Source organism: Pan paniscus, chromosome 11 (assembly GCF_029289425.2).
Source record: "Pan paniscus chromosome 11, NHGRI_mPanPan1-v2.0_pri, whole genome shotgun sequence".
In the NCBI taxonomy this organism is placed as follows: domain Eukaryota; kingdom Metazoa; phylum Chordata; class Mammalia; order Primates; family Hominidae; genus Pan; species Pan paniscus.
The window spans coordinates 67,665,024-67,687,649 of NC_073260.2; the positions used below are offsets into that span (position 1 = coordinate 67,665,024).

At 40.0% G+C, this 22,626-nt stretch overlaps 1 protein-coding gene across 1 annotated transcript in view; it reads left to right on the forward strand.

Annotated features, from left to right (window-relative positions):
• The window catches only part of PGM5 (phosphoglucomutase 5), a 178,406-nt gene that overhangs the window by 104,390 nt on the left and 51,390 nt on the right, over positions 1-22,626 (forward strand). The window contains exon 7 of the mRNA XM_055091871.2: positions 4,718-4,833. Within this exon, the coding sequence (XP_054947846.1) occupies positions 4,718-4,833 (116 nt within the window). The remainder of the gene's footprint in view (positions 1-4,717; positions 4,834-22,626) is intronic.

A 22,626-nucleotide genomic window follows, 5' to 3' on the forward strand; every position in this document is an offset into this window, starting at 1 on the left:
GGCCAGATAAAAATAATGTATCCTTTTGCTCCTCAAACCTTTGAGGATCATTTAGTCACTGCCCCTCATTCTGTAAGAACTGTCTTTCTAAGATATGCCTTTGCCACATCCTGATAGCCTCACTAATTCATACCTGGAGAAATTCTCTTTTCTCAAAGTGACTAATTTAGATAAAGCATGCAGAAATGACTTTATATTTTAAAGAAAGCTACAAGAGTCAAAGACCATAAAATAGATTTACTTAGTCCCCTGTTATTTAACAGCCCTTTTAACAACTCCTTAAATAACATTTATTAGTCAACTGAAATCATATAGCATTTATTGAGGGCAAGTCTGGAGAGGCACTGTTTTATTCTAGACATTGAAGGAGCCATGAAGACATACAAGATGCAATTCCTGTGCTCATGGAAGTTCTAGCACATTGGTGGTGGTGATAGTGTTTGTGTGTGGAGGGAAAGTGTTCAGTAAGCACACAGCATATTCAAGGACAATGTGAACATAAAGACCCACACCACGGAAGCTCCGCAGCAGGAAGGGTCACGTTGGATTGATTTCAGTGATGAGGAAAGGACTATACTCATTAAGATAGTGTCGCTGCTACTATAAAAATATCCCCAAGATGTATAACCACTCAAACACATAAAAAGGTGTTTTCAATCCCCTAAAGTTAAAAACAGGTGTTCCTGATTCATAGTTGACTCTGTTCCAAATGGTGATTCAGAGATCCAGGTCCTCCCCTCTCGTGGGTCAGCCGCCTTCAACACATGGCTTTTAAGATTGCTGGGCTTGTCCACATCAAGCTGGCAGAAGGAGAAAGAACATGGAAAATGGAAAGATCTTATAACCAGATCTGAAAGAGGAGTTCCATTGGCTAGAACTTGAGTTTCATTGGCTAGAACTCAGTCACATGGCCACAGCTAATTTCAAGGGAGGTTGAGAACTACAGTCCACCTGTGTGTCTGAAAAGATGAGATGGATTGTTGACCACGTAGCAGTCGTTGCCACAGGTTTTGTTATGGTCTGGATGTTTTTGTCGCTTTCAATATTCATGTTGGAACTTCAGTCCCTCCAAAATTCAGGTGTTGCCAATGTGATAGTATTCAGAGATAGGGCCTTTAAGAGGTGTTCAGGCCAGGAGGGCTCCTTCCTCATTAATGGCATTAAGACCCTTATAAAAAAGCCTTTACACAGCATTTGGCTAGCATTTCCTGCTGCCTTTGCCATGTGCAGCAAGAAGGCCTTCACCACACCAGATGCTGGTGCCTTGATCTCAGACTTCCTAACCTCTAGAACTGTGGGAAATAAATTTCTATTTTTTTATAAATTATCTAGTATCAGCTATCCCATTATAAGAGCACAAAATGGAATAACAGGCTTTATGCTGGAAAAGCATTTAAGGTAGGTCTTCAGGCAACTTGAAGTATTCTGACAGACGTGGGAAAGGAGGATTAATCCAGGAAAAATGAATAGCATAAAGAAGGACTGGGCAGTATACAACAACAAAATTTAAGGGCATATTTGGAAAATAGGAAATCATTCATCTTGTTAGCAGCATAGAACACATAGGGAGTAGTGTGGGAGAAACTGTTGGAAAGCTAGGTTGATGCAATTTCCAACCTACGTCACATTTTAGGAGGTTTTAAAATTCAGACTAAAGAGTTATATCCAGCATAGTTTTCAGGCTCCTTCTCACTTGCAGGAAAAATGTGGCCCAGGTTACCTTTCTTTTTTTCCCTTCACACTCTGGCCTTTCCTAGGAAGTGAGTTCTCATGTTTATCTCCCCGACACAATGGCAAGCAGTTAGGGAGAAGGGTTCAGCCCCTCAGCATGGGCAGCTTCGTTTTCAGCTTTTGTACTAGAGAATTTCAGAGATTCCAGGGGCTTTCTGCCAAAAACCCATCTAATGCATGGTATCTGCTGAATGCTGTGTTTGGGATGAATCCCAACTTCAGGAGAGGGAGGAGAGAGGGAAATTCCTTTTTGACCCTAGGACACAATTAACTCATACCCAGGATCCTGGAATTTGATTACCCATATTGTTATTTTGGCTTGGATAGCTGCAACTGTGGCTCATAGTTATAAAAGTATCCGGTCCTTTAAAATCCAGCCGCAGCTTTCAGCTTGATGACCTCCTGACTGATTAATTGGAAAGGGTGGGAGCTGGGGAAATCCTTTTCCCTCCCTTCAGACCTGCCAACTTGGCTTTGAACCTACAAGAATGTTTTGGTCAGAGAACATACATCCCCACACCCCGTACCCTCCCTCTCACCCTCACCTCTGCCCCATGTTGAGCATTTTATTTGTTATCCATATGCATTCATCTTTGTTGAATTAACTTTGACCCAGGCTTGACTATGTGCTGCCCCAGAAGGCTTCTGTGTGACTTATTCTCTCTTCCTTGAGTTTCTGATGATGAAATTCATGTTATTCTGACCTTCCATAGCCTTCTGACCATGAAAATAATGTTATTATAAAGGTAAATGAAAATTTACCTTTGCTGTATAGTTTGTGGGTGGTTTCTTTCATTGTTCCTACCAGAATGTAAGCATGATTCTATATCTTTCTTAAACCATTGAAAAAGAGAGAAGACGGAATATTTGAAGTTAACAGCTGACCACCTGAAAAGTGCTTTTCAATGCAAACTGGAAGAGGCAGCCCACAGTTTTTCAGTCCTGAGCACATTCATTGTATTTGGGGTTTGTGAAAAGGGAGGTGTTCACCTTCCCATGGCAAGAGTTTCTAGATGTTTCTTTTTTTCCTTATTTGGCCACAAAGCCAACCTAAAGGGATCATTACTATGCGGCGTATTTTATCCTGTGTTTGTCTTTCTTCCTCTTCTTTCTCAAGACCCTCATTGATCCCACTCTACGGTCATCCCCTGCACTCACAGCCTTCAAATAACTAAATCTTGCTGTTCGTAGGCATTTGGTGTTTTTCTCTTTCAGTTGCTAGCTCTGGGGAAGATGAAACTCTTCAGGCCAATGTCTGTGGTACCAGCTCATTCCCTAGCCTGCTTTGAGATCTACATCCTTCATGAAGCACTAAGACATTTGAAGAGACAGGATGGTGTAATGGAATGGAACATGAGGAGAAATTAAGCAGATCTGGGTCCCAATTCTAGCACTGCCCCTTAACTCTGTGAAACTTTGAACAAAAACTTGACTTCTCTGAGCCTGAAACTTGACAGCATTGATAAGTTTTCGCTGTTTTTTAATTTTATCTAAGTGGAACAATACAGTATATACACCTTTGTTACTGATTTCTTTTACTTAATACAGATGCTCTTTGACTTAAGATGGCATTGCATCCTGATAAACCCATCTTAAGTCAAAAATATTGTTAAGTCAAAAATGCATTTAATGCTGGCAATACAGCAGACAGTCTCTGACGTATGATGGTTCAACTTAAGAATTTTGACTTTATGATGGTGCAGAAGTAATAGCCATTCAGTAGAAACCACAACCCCACCATAAGTCATAGGAGCTCCTCAACTTACGATGGGATTGTATCTGGATAAACCAATCATAAAGGGGAAAAATTGTAAGTCAAACCATCATAAGCCAGATCCTGTCTGGGTTATATTTATGAGATTCATTCAAATTGTTGCATGCGGCAATAGTTTGCACAATAGGATTTATGGTATTACATTTTATATCACAAATTATTTGTCCATTCTACTTTGATGGACATTTGGATTGTTTCAGTTATTACAAATTGTGATTCTATGATCATACTTGTAAAATCTTATATATACACCCTGTTGAGCAACATTGCACACTAGGTTCCCCAGGAAGCAGCTCTAAGAGATATTTGCTTTCAGGAAGTTTATTCCTTTCTGCCTTTAAGATCAAAGTTGCATTCAAGATCAAAACTTATAGGGGAGTGAGGAAGGAGGATTGAACACAGAGAAGTTGGATTGAAATGCAGTCACAACAAAGACCTCAGCCAACTTGTGGGGAGCTCTGGAGCTGAAATGGCCCTCTAGAGTTGTGCAAAATTTGGGCAAGGAGGCCAGGTCTTTATATATCCCTTTATACCAGTCATTGCATGTGGATTAACCCAGGCATGGGAACATGATTTGGGGTGACACATTTCTCTTTGGCAGAGAACAGGGGCCACATCTGCGAGCTGTCAGCAATCAGCATTCCTAGTAGCTGGTAGAATGCATATTTTTATCCTAAAATGTCTAAAGTGTGTGTGTGTGTGCACACGTGTGTCTAAGGGGTAGTAGGTGAGTGGGTGGGGGTAAATCTGAGCAGTGCATCACAGTGTCCACTACATGTCATTAGTAATTTCTAGGAGTTGAATTTCTGGTTCATAGGATATGGGTAAGTTCATCTTTAGTAGATACTGTTAAACAATATTCCCAAGTGTTTTTGCCCAAATACCCTCTTAATTTAGATTCTGATATCCCCACATGGACTCTTTCCAAAAAGATAAAGAAAAATGTATAGAAGTGAAACAAATGTAAAAAATATTCTGTATATTAACTTATTATTTTCTATATGGTGGAGAAAGCAAAATTGAGAACCATTGAAATGGGTTGTTTATTATTTTCTAACTTATGGCTTGATATCCTGAAATCTGTCAACACTACCCAGGTTGTTCTGAAATCTAGCTATGGATTTAGTAGATCCTAAAGACTTCCTACTGTGCTGAGAAAAAAAACAGAAAATGAAATATATGAATTGACTTTTCTCAAATTTCATTTTTCAGAGTGGCCAAATCAATGAAGGTCCCTGTATATGAGACCCCAGCTGGATGGAGATTCTTCTCAAATCTGATGGACTCAGGACGTTGCAATCTGTGTGGGGAAGAGAGCTTTGGCACTGGTAGGCTTTGTTGGGTTGATATTACTGGGGAGGGTGGCTGCAGCCTTTTGTGATCTCAGTTTGGAGATCTGTGAACTTTCTGTGAATTACAGAGGAACAGTTAAGTAGAGGCAAAAAATCAGAGAAACCTAGTAGAGTATGTGCTGTGATATGCTTACCTCTTTTGTCCATTTTGTTTCTTCTTTTTAGAAATTTCTCTTTCTTTAAAAATTTCTATTATGGAAATCTTTAAAGTGTATAAGAGTAGAGAGAATATCACATTGAATCCCCATGTCACTGTCACTCCCATTTCAACCACCATAAACTTGTGATCAATCTTCCTTTATCTCTACCCTCATCCGCAGGGGAACACTCCTCCCTGATTATTGTGAAGCAATCCTCTGTAGCTTATTGTTTTATCCGTAAGCATTTCAAGATGAATCTTTAAATATAAGGGCTCTTGTTCAGAAAAACCACATAACCACAGTACCATGATCACACCTAAAATGTTAAAAACATTTTCTTTTTTTACATACTTTAAATACTTCATCCAGTTGTTTTCTGGCTTGCATCACGTCCAAGAAGTCGGATTTAATTTTTATGTTTATTCCTCTATGTAAAGTACTCTATGTAAAGTACCCCCCAGTCTCCTGCCTTTGGCTGACTTCAATATTTTTTAATCTTTGATTGTCAAAAGTCTAATCATATTAATAATGTGTCTAGGGGTGTATGCATGTATGTGTTTAACCCTATGTGGGATTCTCTTGAATTCTTGGCTCTGTTGTTTGTTGTTGTTCATTAATTTTAGGAAATGCTCAGCTATTATTTTTTCAAATATTTCTCCTTCCCCATTCTTCATCTCTTGTCCTTCTGAGGCTCCAATTACACATGTGTTAGATAATTTGTGATGACAAATGAGCTCTTACATTCATTTTTCTGATTTATTTCTCCCCTTTTTTCTTCTTGTGTTTCAGTTTAGATCGTCTCTATTGGAATATCTTTAAGTTCACTGATTCTTTCCTTAGCTGTGTCCAATCTGCTGATGAGCCTGTTGAAGGAATTTTTCATCTCCGATACTGTGTGTGTTTTTTTTTTTTTAGCATTTCTCTTTGACTCTTTTAAAATAGTTTTCAGTTCTCTGAAATTCCCCATCTGTTTATGTAATTGTTTATCTTTTTCATTAGATCATTTAACATATTAGACATGGTTGTTTTAAACACCCTGTCTGATAGTTCCAATCTCTGGTTCATCTCTGACTTTGGTTCAGCTGATTGCTTTATCTCTTGACAATGGTTTGGGTTTTCCTGTTTTTTGTAGATCTCATAAATTTTTATTGAATGCTGAATAATATGTGGATAAGATCAGTAGATATTCAGGTCAATTGTACTTATGCCTAGAAATGGGTACAACCCTTTTTTGGGGCAATTAGTGTGGAAGGTTAAGTTAACCTAGTCAAGCGGTGATCTGGGTTTGGGTTTTACTGTTTCTGTTTTCACCTTCAGTGTACCACAGGCCTCAAATCCCCCCGCAGTGGCATATTTTTACTGGGTACTGGAACTGGGGAAGGGTACTGGAGAGGTTTTTAAGTGTTCCTGTTTCTCCCTCAGTTTTCAGTAGTGACTGCAGGTCTGTAACACAAAATACAGTTCTATCTCCAGGCTCTTAAACTTTCCCTGGTAGCAGAGACCTCTGACTAGTATTGGTGCAGGATTCTGAGCACAAGTTTTCCCACCCTCTCCCCAGAGGCAGAAGGGTTTTTACTTTTGCCCATCTCTCAGAGACAATAGATCTCTTTCTGGACCTGGGGATGAGAAGGTTTTTAGCGTGTACACCTAGGAACATAAAGCGTTTGTTTCATATAAGAGAAGGGTTTGGGGGAGCAGAAGGGCTTCATCCTTGTCTCCCAGTGGCAGCTGATCATCGCTTGCATACCTGTACCACCAAGTTTCCTTCTTTGTTCCTAATTTTTTGTGAGGACCCAGTGGAAATCTGTGGAAAAGAACTTGAAAATGTGCCCCTTGTATCTGGAACCCCAGGTGATTTTAAAGTAACGTGAAAGCCTATACTAGGCCTTTAAGAATTTTTTAAACTCTTACATGATTTCTTATTATCTGGTTTTTATGGCAGCCTCCTCTTTCTCCTATGCTTTGCCAAAGCTGAGAGAATTTTCAGGATCTGTCTCTCCTTGGAGTGGCTCTTTGGAATTCACTTGACTGTGTGGTCATCTCAGATCTCTGAGTTAAAGAAAACTTACCATGTTTGAGATTTCCTGGCCTTTTACCATTGCTAGGATGGGAATAGCTTTCTCTTACTGATTTGCATATCCTAAAGAGAAGTACACAAGTGGAACTCTAAAAGTAATTTCTTAATAATTTCCTCTATCCTCATTTTCCCCCTCCCCGTTAACAGTTTGTTCTAATTGGATCTAAAAGATCTTACACTGTAATTGGCTGATATGTCTCTTAAGTCTCTTTTAATCTACATTTCTCTTCTTTACATTTTGCCCTTATTATTTATTCATTGAAGAAACTGGGTCATATTTCCTATAGAGCTTTAAAATTGCTTTGATTTTGGTGCTGCTTTCCTAATTTTCCTTTCTAATTTGCTTAATGTTTATATGAAGAGAAGCTATTGATTAATATGCTTTTTCTCTGGTTTGCAACTTCCTTAGTTGCAATTATAGTAATTATTAATTTAATTATCATATTAATTGTAGTGGATTTTTTCCAAAAACTCTATATTCTCTTGGGATTTTAAAATATATAATCATATAATCTATGAATAAAATATTTTTTGTGTTTTTCCCCTAAAATCTACAACCCACCCTCCCTTCCTTCCTTCCTTCCTTCCTTCCTTCCTTTCTTCCTTCCTTCCTTTCTTTCTTTCTTGGCTCAGGTGCACATGTGAATGTTTGTTACATAAGCAAACTCATGTCACAGGGGTTTGTGGTACAGATTATTTCATCACCTGGGAATTAAGCCCAGTACCCAATAATTGTCTTTTCTGCTCCTCTCTTTCCTCCCACCCTACTCCTCAAGAAGACCCCAGTGTCTGTTGTTTCCTTCTTTGTGTTCATAAGTTCTCATCATTTAGCTCCCACTTATAACTGAGAACATGCATACACCCTTTATTTCGTATTCTTATCTTATTTCACTAGCTATCATCTTCAAAATAATAAGTAATAAAAAGTTAATAATTTTAGTGGCAATAGATTTAGTATTAATATTTTACCACCTGTTTTGATAATTTCTTTTTAATATTGGTAAAATCTTTATCATGCTTATATAGACTATTGTTCCCATTCCTATTTACTTAGAGTCTTATTAGAAATGACTGCTGGATTTATCAGGTACCTTGTCAGAATCTAGTGATATATTAATATATTTTTTCTTTTTTGTTATATGAATATACTGAAGTATCATAATTGATTTCCTGGTATTAACTCATATGTGAATTTCTGAGAATAAGTCCTATGGGTCATACTTAAACAGATTATAACAAATTCACTCTAAATGATCATAATGAGTATTTCAAGTCATGTTGGGCTTCATGAAGGAATTTTTCCTGGGATATTTTCTCTTACATGAATCAGTTGGACCCTACCAACACTACAATTAATAGTACAGGAGAGATGTCACACATCTTTGTTTCCTAGGACAAAAAGAGACCATATCAAGCTTTCCCAAGTACTACTGTCTAAACTCAGGATATGCAGGTGGTAGCTCTGCTTGGGACAGCCAAAACTAGTATACCCTTTTTCTGCTGGGGCCCTAACAAATAGAATGATTTCCTTCTTCTTTGGTGTGCTTAGGCCAGTGACTGTAACTCAAAAAATTAGAAATTATATATTGTATACAATAATTCTGCCACTAGTTAGTCAAATAAATCTAGCAACTGGAATGAAAACTGGTAAGTACAGGTTATCCCTTTTGTCTGTCTTTATAAGCATTTATTAAGTGTTTATAATATATTATAGACTTTTAGTTTCCAATTAAAGGGGTAAATATTCCATGTGTAAGCCATGTTACGCTTTTAGTAATAAGTATTTGCCTATTTCAATTCAATAAACATTTATTCAGTGCTGACAGAGTACCAGGCATTGTGTTGGATGGTGTGTAGAATACAAAATGCTCAACACCACACCCTTCAGAATTTCTGAGCACTTTAGGGCACATAAGAAAGACGCACTTGGGAGACCAAGGAGGGAGGATCACTTGAGCCCAGGAGTTTAAGACCAGCCTGGGCAACAAAGTGAGACCACATCTCTACAGAAAATAAAAAAAATTAGCCAGGCGGTGGCATGTGCATGCAGTCCCAGCTACTTGGGAGGCTGAGGCAGAAGAATCTCTTGAACCCAGGAGTTCCAGGCTGCAGTGAGCTATGATGAGCCATGCCACTCCAGTCTGGGTGACACAGCAAGACACTGTCTAAAAAAAAAGAAAAGAAAGAACGAATGAAAGAGAGATGCATAGATAGTTGCTCTACAAACATTAACTTTGAAGCACCGCAATTGAGGAGTAGAAAATGTGCTATGGGAGATGATGACAAAAAATGAGGAGAAAGTGCTTTTGGGCTGGAGGTTTAAAGCACACTTTATGAGAGATGGAAGTTAAACGACTGCTTACAGAAGGGTTGGGGCAGCGGATGTACAAATAGAGAGGAAAGAGCAAGGTCTTGCCAGATGGAGGGAGTGATGTCAAGGAAGGAATAGAGGTAGGAGAGCAGGGAATGTGGGGACGTGTTCATTTCATGTAGAAAAGATACTGTTTTTGAAATGTTCCTGTGTGCGTATAAATATGCATACATGCTTGTATGGGTATAGTAAGCCACATGGAAAAATGTGTTTATTGTAGGTGATAGTCAAAAAAGTCTAAAAAAGACTGGTTCTATAGCAGAGGTCAGCAAACTTTTTCCGTAAAGGGCCAGATAGTAAATATTTTAGGCTTTGGGGACCAAGAGGCCACAAAGATCTGTGTCACAATTACTCAAATCTGCCATTGTAGCACAAAAGCAATTATAGGCAATACATAAGCGAATGAGCAAGGTTGTGTTTGAATAAAATGTTAATTACAAAAAATTAAGTCCAGATTTGGCCCATGGGCTGTAGTTTGCTGACCTTTGATGTATAGGGTAGGGTAGAGGAGGAAGTTTCAAAAAGCAGTATTGGAAATACAGGTGAGGGGCCAATTCTTGAAGCCCTTTGCCTGTGCATCTTGGATATTGGGACTTGAGCCAACTGGAAATAGGATGCCACATTCTGCATGGTGGGAGGTCAGCTTACAGACACTGCAGCAAGCTTTGTTTTTAAACAGCTATGCCAATTGCAACATGTAGGCTGGACTGGAAGGGAATTTTAAAAGTCTCTCACTTTATAGTTATCTATCATTTCCCTTTAAAGGAGCACAAGAGAGTTTTCAGTGTATAAGGCTTTAAAATACTGCCTTCTCTGCCATTCTGCAGGTTAAAGTGACTTTAGGCTGGTTTGACAGGTAAGATAAAGCCCCCGAGCCCAGGACATGGTTAAGTGACCCATTCAGTGCCCATGGAGCTTGGAAAAGTTCTCTACTTGAATTAAATTACAGTGGAACAGGCCTGGTGTGGTGGCCCATGCCTGTAATCCCAACAGTTTGGGAGGTGGAGGTGGGCAGATCACTTGAGGTCAGGAGTTTGAAACCAGCCTGGCCAACATGATGAAACCCTGTCTCTACTAAAAATACAAAAATTAGCCGGGTATGGTGGCAGACACCTGTAATCCCATCTACTTGGGAATCTGAGGCAGGAGAATCACTTGAACCTGGGAGGCAGAGGTTGCAGTGAGCTGAGATCGCGCCACTGCACTCCAGCCTGGGAGACAGAGTGAGACTCTGGCAAAAAAAAGAAAAAAAAAAAGAAAAGAAAAATTACAATGGAACTGAAAGACAAGGCCCCTGCCCTAAAGTGTATGCCACTTTCCACTGTGCTAATCAGTCTCTCCCATGAAAACAATGACTAATTCTCTCTCTCCCACACTCGGCAGTAAATGCCCCATAGAAAGTCTGAAGGAGTTAGGCCACTCAGCCTTGGAAGGAGAAAGTGGCTCTATTCTGCTCTTGCACTGAGCTTCCTTACTGCCCTGAGCTGGCTGTGGCAGGATCACAAGGGAAGGTTGTTAAAAATGCAGATTTTCCACCCCACCCCCACTTTGAATCCCTGGCAATGTGGAGCCTGAGAACCTGCATTTTAAATACAGATCCTCAAGTAATTTCCGTGTGCAGCCAGGAATAGAAAACGTTGCTTAAGGGAAAACCAGTAGTTTTGCTTTTCATGAGAATTAGTAGCAAGAATATGCGTGGGATGCCACACCAGGTTTGGACCTGGCAGTACAAAGGCACAGGAATGTAAGGCTGACAACCCACATTCAACACCCTTGCCTACTCCTTACAGACAAGCCATGTGGCCTCTCTGACCCTCATTCATAACCTGTAAAAGTCAGCTGATAATAGGAGCTCTAAGGATATGGTTTTCAGAATTAAATGAGCTAACTACAGGAGGAGAGATGGAAGACTGTAGCCTCAGTACAGGGGAGAGACTTCTAAAACTGATCCAAGCTTTCTCAACTGAAGGCCTTTTCCAGCATCTCTGGGTCGTGAAGCTGAGTACCAACCAGAAATGTGTAGTTTCATGCCAAGGAAGCTTCAAAATACAGATCTGCCTCAGGCTGAGAATGCTAAGCTTTTGTCCAAGGATAGAGTCAAAAGAAGAAAGACATATCCTGAGTGAAAATTTCCCTTGCCAGCATCTTGAGCTCTCACAACTTGCCAAGGTCATAAGCTAGTGATAGGTGTCAGTGCTGGGACTTCTCTCCCTTGGAAAGCTCCAGGTCCTGGAAAATAGGAAACCTGCATTTCTTGCTCTATTGAAGAACCAAGGTCATTTAAGAAGCCAAGTCATCTTTTGTGCTGGGACCAGGTATTCACCCACTTCCTGGGAAGGGTCTCAGAAAACTGCTTCACAGGGAAAAGGAGAACGTTTTGTCAATCCTCAGACTTAAATAGAAGAAGATTGTTCATCTAAATGGCATTCTGGCTACTCCTCTAAAGTTCCAAATTTGAAGGAATCTGGGCTTGTTCCCATACACAAAAAGGATGTGTTAAAACAGTAACACTAAGATCTGATAAAACAAAAACTTTGAAGTTTTGGGGGGCATTTGTTGAAAATGTTCTATTGGTTTCCATCATTGTCATTAGTTTTCTAAGAAGTCATACCTTTTTGAGAATATATAAATTGTCAGCCCAGAGCTGTGTTAATACTCACAGGTAATACTGAAGAATCGTTCTCTTTGTAAATGCCTGGAAGATCTCCAAGCTTGGCTACCATCTTCAGTATTATTATTATTATTACTTTGGAGATGGAATCTTGCTCTGTCACCCAGGCTGGAGTGTAGCGGCACTATCTCAGCTCACTGCAACCTCTGCTTCCTGGGTTCAGGTGATTCTCATGCCTCAGCCTCCCAAGTAGCAGGACCACAGGCGTGTGCGATCACTCCCTGGCTAATATTTGTATTTTTAGGAGAGACAGGATTTCGCCATATTGTCCAGGCTGGTCTAAAACTCCTGGCCTCAAGTGATCCGCCCACCTTGGCCTCCGAAAGTGCTGGGATTGCAGGCATGAGCCACCATGCCGGCCACTATTACTTTTTACTGTGTGTTCTTTAAAAACTAATGTCAATAGTCATACAAATTTGCCAACTAAAATCAAGCGATGTAACAATGTTTATTATTTCCAAGAAAGTACTCTGTTGAGTCTTTCACAAAAATAATAGTGTTTTTTAAAAAAAAAAAATGAGCACTTAGTATGTACCTCTTGTAAGTATTCATCTCTTTCTAGAAATTTGGAATTGAATCCAGAGCTGCTGGCATTAGCATGAGTTGTCCATACTTGTCACACCAAATTTTTCCACTGTGAACTCTGAAGTACAGCCTGGTGCTCTTGAAGTTGACTGTTTTCATATGTGCCCAATTTCTAGCACAAGAAGAGGCCCTGAGTGTGTGTGTATTCTGTGTCACAAGGACTCTTGAGTATCTTTCCAGTCTTTTGAGGTTTGCTGGATGCTTCCATGCATGGATTCCACGCCGATATTGTAAATGCCCTGAAGACAGGGCCCATGTCTATCCTTCTCAGCTCTATTTCTTTGATGAATGGTAGGCCCTAAGTAAATGCTTGTAGGATGGGTGGAAAGATAAAAGGATGAATGGGAGAAGGGAAGGAAGGTTGGAAAGATGAAAGGAAGATAGGTGGGTGGAAGGAAGGTACAAAGAATTTTCATTTTGTTATCTCTTCCTTGTATTATTAGTAGTTATCTTTTTGTCATCCTTAAATGGATGTATTTCTGAAGATCTGGGTATTTGGGTATCCCAAGATTTGGGAAGATTTATAAAACAAAATCACACAAATACAGACCATTTGGAAAGGGATGGGGAGAGATGTTATGAATGATAACAAAATTAGAATTATATAAAATATAATTTTTAAATATTTTCAATCATCATAATTATTAGCACAAACTAATAGCTAACAACATGCTTCTAGGGAGATCTCCCTTCCTGGAACTAGTGTTAATAAACAGATTTTAAATTATTTATAATTTATTATATTAACTTGTTTATTTCTTATGCCTGTAGTTGTTGACAATAACAGAAATAGCTATGTTCAACAGTGGGCTAGGTTCCAGCTTTAGTGATCTTTTGTATGCACCAAATTCTTACTGACTTTAGCATAGTCATTTTGTGCTCTGTTGTCTTACGGTTTATGTTATCATTCTCCAGTTACTTTGTGAATGAGCACTTTATTTCCCCTGAGAGTTGTAGAGTTTGTAACATGTTTAGAGCCATGCCTCTTTCTTCATTTATATTTCACATACAAATGATGTATATCCTAACTGAAGATTGGGTTCACAATAGTGCTGTTGCACAAATACTGAGTAAGTTTAACTGTCTCTTATTTATACAATTATTACATTTACTATTTTATATTCCTCAAAAGGTAAAATATAGGAAAACTTTAGTCCATTCCCTATCTGGATGGTTATTCCCTCTACATTTGTCTCTTTTCGCATCTGCCGACTCTAGTCTCTAGGAGAGAGAAAGAGGCCATATATCCATGCATTTCAGATTACTGAGGTCCTACTGCACTTCTTTTTCTTATTTGTGGCCAGTGTGTATAAATTTGGCTGGGTTGCAGATGTGCGGTGTGGAGGCCATGATGACAGCATTATCAGTGCTAGATGAGCAGTTTCTCTGTGGGGCTATTTGAAACAGCCTGAGTGCATGTGTGCATTTCAATCTAGGCTGGGCCAGAGCACAGAGGTGCTATGATTGACATCCCCGTGAGCCTTCTTATAAAGCCAGAAAATTGAAACTCCCTTCTGGGTCCTCTGTGAATGATCAACCCCTGTGCCGGGAAACAGAACTCTCACTTAGCATTGGAAGAATGTCTCCATCACTAAGATCCTTTTCTTGGAGTCTCAATGGTCCCAGTTCCATTGATCATTCTATTAATCCTCCAAGCTAATGAAAAGTGGTAAGAGGGAGTGTTGTGTGACACCTAAGGGTGGAGCAAAAACAAAGGAATGGGGCTTCTGAAACCACATCTGTACTGACCAGAGTATCCTGGGACTGACTGGGAGTCCTGGGACATCATGGCCCTTAGTCAGAGACTGAAGACTTCCAAACAGACTAAGGGGTTCTTTTCCCAGTGTCTAGTAAGGGATTTTAACAAGGAGAACTGTCCCTTGGGATTTAAATACTATCCCTAAAGTTGTGCTTCGAGGCTTCCCAATCTGCATTCTAGGAGACTACTGGTTGCTAGGTGGCCCCACTGAGAACACAGTACAGTGACTGTAGAAGTGACAGGTCTTCAACCTTAAAAGCCACTGGAGAGATTTTTGATTCAGTGTATGACCTGTCAAGGAACAATTCTTAAACAGGGTATGGTGGTTTGTGCCTATGTGGGAGGCTGAGGCAGGAGGATTGCCTGAGGCCAGGAGTTCAAGGCCAGCCTGGGCAACACAAAAAGACCTTGTCTCTTAAAAAAAAAAAAAAAAAGAGAGAGACTCGGTGCGGTGGCTCATGCCTGTAATCCCAGCACTTTGGGAGGCCAAGGCGGGTGAACTCCTGAGGTCAGGAGTTCAAGACCAGCCTGGCCAACATGGTGAAACCTTGTCTCTATTAACAATACAAAAATTAGCCGGATGTGGTGGCGGGTGCCTGTAATCCCAGCTACTCGGGAGGTTGAGGCAGGAGAATCACTTGAACCCAGGAGATGGAGGTTGTGATGAGCCAAGATCGTGCTACTGCACTCCAGCCTGGGTGACAGGGTGAGACTCCATCTCAAAAAAAAAGGACAATTCTTAGAGTCCTATTGTTCCTATCTGCCTTGGTGACAAAAAAAAAATGAGTTGGGATGTATGAGTTAGGAGCATGCTGGTATGCTCTGTGAGGGAAGCATGTCAGCTGGCTGGCCATGATATGGTTAATGTGCTCCCTGCTCTGGGATGGATGGCTTGATGCCTCCTAAGTGATAGACACAATTCCTAGTGCCTCCTGTACTTTATTTTAGAGTCTTCTTCACAATGATGGTATAGAGACCCTAATGACCCCATGTTATTGATGAAGTCATTGAGGTTTAGGGAGGAATGTCAAGCCGCTGGCCAAAATCACACTGGCTGAGCCACAATTCAAACCCAACCTTGCTGGCTTCACAGTGTCTACTGCTGATGTTTTCAGTTCATGCTAATGAGTCATTTCCCACCCTCCCCAACCCCCTCCTGGTTATTCTTTTGGATGAAGGTAGAAGGAATGCCAGGGCACTTTGGAGAATGGTCTCATGTAAACAGCATGGCATGAGAAGGTGAGGGACCCAGCTTCCATCTTGACTCCCCCTCTCTTAGACAAATAGCTTAGCTTCTCTGTGACTCAATTTCCTCACTGCGAGACAACTTCGTCTAAGGGGATGATCTGTAGGTTTCTTCCATCATGATATTTCAGGTTGCTTCTAACTAGCTACCCTTAGTGAGGAGCAAACCTGATGAATTATATGCACTACATACTAAAGAGGCATTCATTTATTCATTCAGTGAACATTTACTGCACACGTTCTATGAGCCAGCCCAGGGTAGAGTGAGGAGTAATTTCAGACATAGGCCCTTCCCTCAGGGAGTTTATAGGGTGTTGCTATGGTCAGGATATCAGCCCTGTGTGAAACACTATTTATTACTATTTTACTTATTAAACGTGTTGTGACACAGAATTATTCACTGGGAGCCACATTGCCCACAGCACAGGATGTGTCCTTTGCTGCTGTCTGACTCATCTGTGCTTGCACCTGGCTCTGACTTACATGCAGGAGAGCTTTGTTCTCTAATTGATTAACATTAGGTACATTTAAGAATATTTTTTTAAGCATAGAAAGGTGACTTTTTTTTCAGTGAGCCTTGCTTTTTCGCCTGATGTTAAAGATCTGAACATAAGTGGTTTGAGAAATGAAAATCAATCTATCAGTCTACCGATCGATCGATCGATCTCCATCACAATTCTGTAGCATGTTCTGAAATCTCAGATCCACCCAAAAAGAGTGACCCCACTTTAACCTCATAACTCCACTATTTTTCAAAGACAAATCTTTGTCTTGAGTAGCTGAAAAAAGGATGAGAAGGCTGCAAATTAATGAAAACCATTTCTAAATGAAAAAAGGTAAACTGGAGAAATAAAGGGAAAATTTGCAGCTTGTCCTTTAGAAAGCCTGCCCCAGCTCTCACCACATAGGATGCTTTACCTGCTTTCTTGCAACTCCTGAGGGCCACAGCATTGCTGGGATAATCCAGTGGCAGTTAAGTCCATAGGCTTTGGAGCCAAATTGCCCAGCTTGGAACCTTCTTTTTACCACTTAGTAGCTGTGTGGCCTCATACAGATGACCTAAGCTCAATCTCTTATTTGTAAAAGGGGGCTATCAAATTGCGGAAATTAAATAATAGATGCATAAAATCCCCTAGCACAGTGCCTGGTGCCTTGCTGCTTTCTTCTTAGAATGGAATTTATCCTCCTTGTGATTGTGCTTCAAAAATAATCAGGAACCTCTTTGAGTGAGTGGCCTTTCTTACTGTATGACCAACAATCCTGGTTTGTCCAGGACTAAGAAGTTTCATGGGATGTGGGACTTTATGTGCTAAAAGTGGGAAAATCCCATGCAAACCAGGATAAGTTGGTCACTCCAAAGCTGGCAAAGTCCTCAGTTTTCCAGATGAAAATGGCAAAGAGAAATCTTGATACTGAAGCTGACTCCAGTGAGAACCCCCCATGTGAGCAAGGCCAGGGCCGTGCATTAAATGAGAGACCAATGGCTGCTTTCTTTTAGCACCACATTCAAGCAAAAAGAGGAAGAGGCCTCACTCACTACCCCCAGGTATTCTGCCCCAAACATGAGACTGCATACGGTGCCTTTCTGCTGAAGCAAGTGACTTTCAAGCCCGGCTGCCTGTGAAAATCACCCAAGGAGTTTTTTAAAAAGAAATACCAATGCCTGGGCCTCATCATTAAAAGTTTTTATTTTATTGGCTCAGGGTGAGACCTGAGCATTTGTATTTTTTTAAAATCTCCTTGGGTGATTCTAATGTGCAGTGCAGGGTTGAAAATTGCTAACCTGTGTTACAACTTGGAGTTGGCAACAGGTGCAAATTGACTTATAGTTTTCCTAATTGACAAATTTAGAATTTCCTTATCTGAGTTTCAGCTGTAATGGCTTGATCTGTTAGTAATGCATGGGATGCTTTATTGAGCTGATGTGTCCATACTGGTGTTTCCATGTGAAGAAAACATCTTTAAGATGATTGAGCATTCTCTTTATTTTTCCCTTTTCTTTTGTGAGGGCAATATACTTATTAGTGTCCTGCCTAGCTCAAGTAGCATGGTTTTGAAGATTGAGAAAATTCAAAGTTTAATTTGAGTGGAGGGGGAACAGTGATATTTCTCTAGAAAAAAAAAAGGCCTTCTTTTTTGTACCAGTTTTTGCTGGAGTCATGGCAGAGAAGAGCTGAGCGCCCTCCTTCTGGTATGTGGGTGGAGATGGCTGCTTCTCAGGGCTGCTCAGAGTAAGATTGCGTGGGCTTTGGGCTGGGCTAGGTTGGATGAGAAAGGCAAGATGAGTGGTACTTACAGCTTTGGAAATATGGGTACATTCTCCCTGCAATGTCCTGAGCCAGGCAGCAAGCTTCAAAAATTGTGCTGGTGTTATTCAATGCTAAAAAGACACTCACTCTCAAGCCATAAAAAGACATGAAGGAACCATAAATGCATATTATTAAGCAAAAGAAGACAATAAAAAAATACATACTAGATGAGCCCAACTATATGACTCTAGAAAAGGCATGTTTTAAATGTGAATTTCTATGCACCATTGACAACTTTGTTTACTTTATTTTTATTTATTGTTTTTTTTGAGATGGAGTTTCACTCTTCTTGCCCAGGCTGGAGTGCAGTGGTGTGATCTCAGCTCACTGCAACCTCTACCTTCTGGGTTCAAACGATTCTCTTGCCTCAGCTTCCCAAGTAGCAGGGATTACATGGATGTGTCTGCCATCATGCCCGGCTAATTTTTTTTTTTTTTTTTTTTGTATTTTTAGTAGAGACGAGGTTTCACCATGTTGGCCAGGCTGGTCTCAAACTCCTGACCTCAGGTGATTCCCCCACCTTGGCCTCCCAAAGTGCTGTGATTACAGGTGTGAGCCACTGTGCCTGGCTAACAACTTTAAAAATTTATTTTTTTCTTATGAAATAATACATTGTTATTGCGAAAATATTTAAAAGGAAAGAGAGGAAAAACATCTGCAGTTCTACCACTTCAGAGATAATAACCATGTTAAGAGTTTGGTGTATATTCTTCTGTTTACTTGTGTACACACATATATACATATCTATATTTTTTATAAAAATATACTGAATATTCTTTTTTAGTAAACTGATTTTTCATTTATTAAAATTGAATGCACAATTACCTATTGGATACAATGTTTTCTATTTAAGTGATGAGTACACTAAAAGCCACTAGGCAATATATCCATGTAATAAAACTGGACTTGTACCTCCTGAAACTATAAAAATAAAATAAAATGAAAAGAATTGAATAAACATGGTTTTCTGTGTTACTAAAGATTCTTGTTTGATTTATTTTGTCTACCCACAAGGTTTTGAATGAATTTTGTACAATGATCCTATTGTTCAACAATTAAGCCTGGGCAACATAGTGAGACCCCGTCTCTAAAAGAGTAAATAAATAAATTAGCCAGGCATGGTGGTGTGCACCTAGAGTCCCAGCTACTCGAGAGGCTGAAGTGGGAGGATCACTTGAGCCTGGGAGGTCGAGGCTGCAGTGAGCCATGATTGAACCCCTGTACTCCAGCCTGGGTGACAGAGCAAGACCCTGTCTCAGAAAAATCAAAACAATATTTTTCCAATTTTTCTTTATTCTCTTATCTACTTCATTGAATGTCCTATGACTTAAGGTTAAGAAATAAAATAGCTGGGTCGAAAGCTGCATGATATTTTTAAAGACTGTTGATCATTATTGCCAAGTTAACTCTTCCCCCGTCAAACCTTTGCTAACCTGACAGGCCCCAGATGGTATCCCATTTTACACACTTTTCTTTGACCACAGTGAGGGTGAACATTTGTTCCAATGTTGACTATTATTATTTTCCTCTGAAAATTGCATGCTTGTGCCCTTTCATTCCATTGTCCATTGAGGTTTCTCTTTTTCTTATTGACCTATGAAAACATTTAAAAAAATCCAGCCTATTATCCCTGTCATATATATAGTGTGAGCATTTCTACTCCCATTTTTACTCTGTTTATAGTGGGGTTTTAGAAAACCATTTGATACCTTTGTGCTTTCCGGAATTTCTTGTTTAATCTGCCTGTCACTGATACAGCATAGCGTTCACTTGCCTGAAAGGCTTTTTAAAAGGAGAGTTATAGCCCCCAAATCCACTCCAAAGTACACTATAATCATCCAGTGGAAACATCTGTGTAATTGAAGCATCATTAATGTCTCTGTCCCAAACTCAAAGAACTATAAAGGGCATTGTTAATTTTACTTCATCATCAGCCCCTTATTAATCTTGGCAAATGTTTAACTTGTAGGCAAGGATGTCCAAGCCAACTCACAATTTACTATGCAATTGGCTACAAATGTTGAGGTGGGTTTTTTTGTTTATCCACCTAAAAGAACTTTATGTCCCTCTAGCACTAAATTATGACATCTTATCTCACAGATTTAACAGCATCTAATGGTTCTATCTCTAGGTAATGTAATCCAGCTGGAGTTCGAAGGTATGCAAAGCCCATGTTTTAGAACAAAAGGGTATTTTTCTCTAGCCAGTAAATAAAAGTGATTTTTTTTTCAGCTGTAAAAGGACAAAAGGTTTTGAAGTGATCCCACTGGGCAGGGTTTCCTAAACTTGTTTTTTGGCAGTTGGCCATGGAGCTAACTCAGTCTTCCAAACTTCTTCCATTTTTGTAGCAGTGTAAAGAATTCACTGGATAAGACTAAAGACACTTCATGGTGTGATGATTAATGCCCAGGGTCCTGTTAACCCAGAGGCAACCACAACTGGACATCCAACAGTGCCATTAGCAGACCATTGATCAGTGTGTAGGAAGAACTAAAAACCTGACCCTTTTTCTTATTGATTTTAGTACCTTCACAGCCCCCCTCAGGTTTGCATGTTTTCCTTATTGAGAAAAAAAAGTTTAACATTTAACACCATAAATGTCACAAGTACGGTAAATGGTCTGTAGCTTTAGTTAGAAGTTGTCAAAGATGTTTGACTTAAGTATTGTTTGATCACATTTTCAGGGGTTAAACAGCTCTGTGGCGTTGGGTCTCCCTTGTTGGTTTTCCATGTATGTTTTATGGTTCTGAAACCCAAGAATACTGTTGTCCATTCTCATTGCCCTGCTGCAAGAAGGTCCACTCCGTGGACCCAGTCCTGTTTCTTAAGACATTACTATTGCTAGAGTTAGAGGATAAAATTACATGAATAACCAAGAACAATTTCTGAAAGCATGTATTGAGGAATCAGCACCTTGCAGTAATTCACACAGCTTTATTAAAATTACCAACAACAAGATCAACAGCAAAAATATGTGATATCCCAGTCACTGTTCTAAACATCTGGGCATATTTAGTTGCTTAATCCTGACAGTAACCCCATGGGGTAGGGGCTGTTATTGTCCATAGATTACAGATGAGTACCGCAAACAAAGGTAAATGGCTGAGCCAGGATTAGAACATGAGAAATCTAACTCTAGAGCTTGTCCTCTTAACTTGATTAAGTTGATACAACAATAATGCCGCAAAATGGGTGATGGGGTCCCCATTTTACAAATGAGAAGCTGAGGCTCAGGGGAATTAATGACTTTGTAATGACTTTCCACACATCTGTGAAGTAGCAGTTTGGCTTAAGCCCTAATTCTAAAGCCTTCCGCAGGATACCACATGTCTCGTACTACAATACATTTCTTTACATACAGGGCTTTATTCACTTCAGAGAGAGCTTATAACTGGCTAACAGACAGATACCCAAATGGGCCTGTGACACACTCTTCTGGGTTCTCATTGCACAGGAAGCTGGTCATTTAGACTGCAGTCTTCATTTGTGTGCCTGATGCAATAAGAACTCCCTCCAGCTCTTTCTATATGAACAGCTGTGGGATATACCTTCTCTATTCATTCCTGCCTCAGGAACTTTGCTTTTTCTGTGCCCTAGCTTGGAATACGTCATCCCCAGATCTTGGCATGTCTGACTTCTTCTCAGGGGTTAGCTCAGATGCCATTGCCTCAGTGGGGGCAGACCCTAACTATCTGTATTAATCTCCTAGGGCTGTCATAACAAATCACCACCAACTGGGTGGCTTAAAGCAGTAGAAATGTATTCTCTTATAGTTCTGGAGGCCAGAAGTCTAAAACCAAGGTGTAGGCAGGACCACACTTCCTTGGAAGGCTGTAGAGGAGGATTCCCCTTGCCTCTTTCAGTTTCTGGTGGCTGCACATGTTCCGTGACTTGTGGCGGCATAACTGTAATCTCTGCCTCCGTCTGCACATAGCTTGCCCGTCTGTATTTCTCCTCTTCTGTGTCTTCTCCTCTTCTTATAAGAACGTTTATCATTGGATTTAGGTGCCTGAGATAATCTCACCTCAAGATTCCTGACTTAATTGTATCTGCAAAGAGCATTTCCCAAAATAAGGTCACATTCACAGGTTCCAGGTGGACATATCTGTTGGGTCGGGGAACCACCAGCCAACCTTAGGTCAAGCAGCTTTTGGTGCTGTTATGCTCTGTGACATCATCACCTCTTTATTTTCTTCAAAGCACTTGTCCTTATTTGATGCATCTTGTTCTCTTGTCTACTTTTCTTTGCCTGTCTCCACCTAACTCCATCTACTTGGATTCAAACTTTATGAGTAAAGAACTATCTTGTTCACTGCTTTACCCCAAGACGTAGAACAATGCCTGATATATTGTAGGGGTCACTAAATATTTACTGAATAAATGAATAATCTCATTGGGCTAATGAGATGTCAACTTGGCTCTCTGATCCCTTCAGAAATTTCCAAGTTTTATTTTTTGTTACTATTTTATTTGAATTTCAGTTGTATATTTTTCAGAAATGCAAATGTATTAGGAGACATATATTTAACATAATGGGTAAATGATCCAATCATTTCTACATAACATTCAATCACTAACTGGTCTTCTTAATTCATTTAGCTTTTGCTTTGCT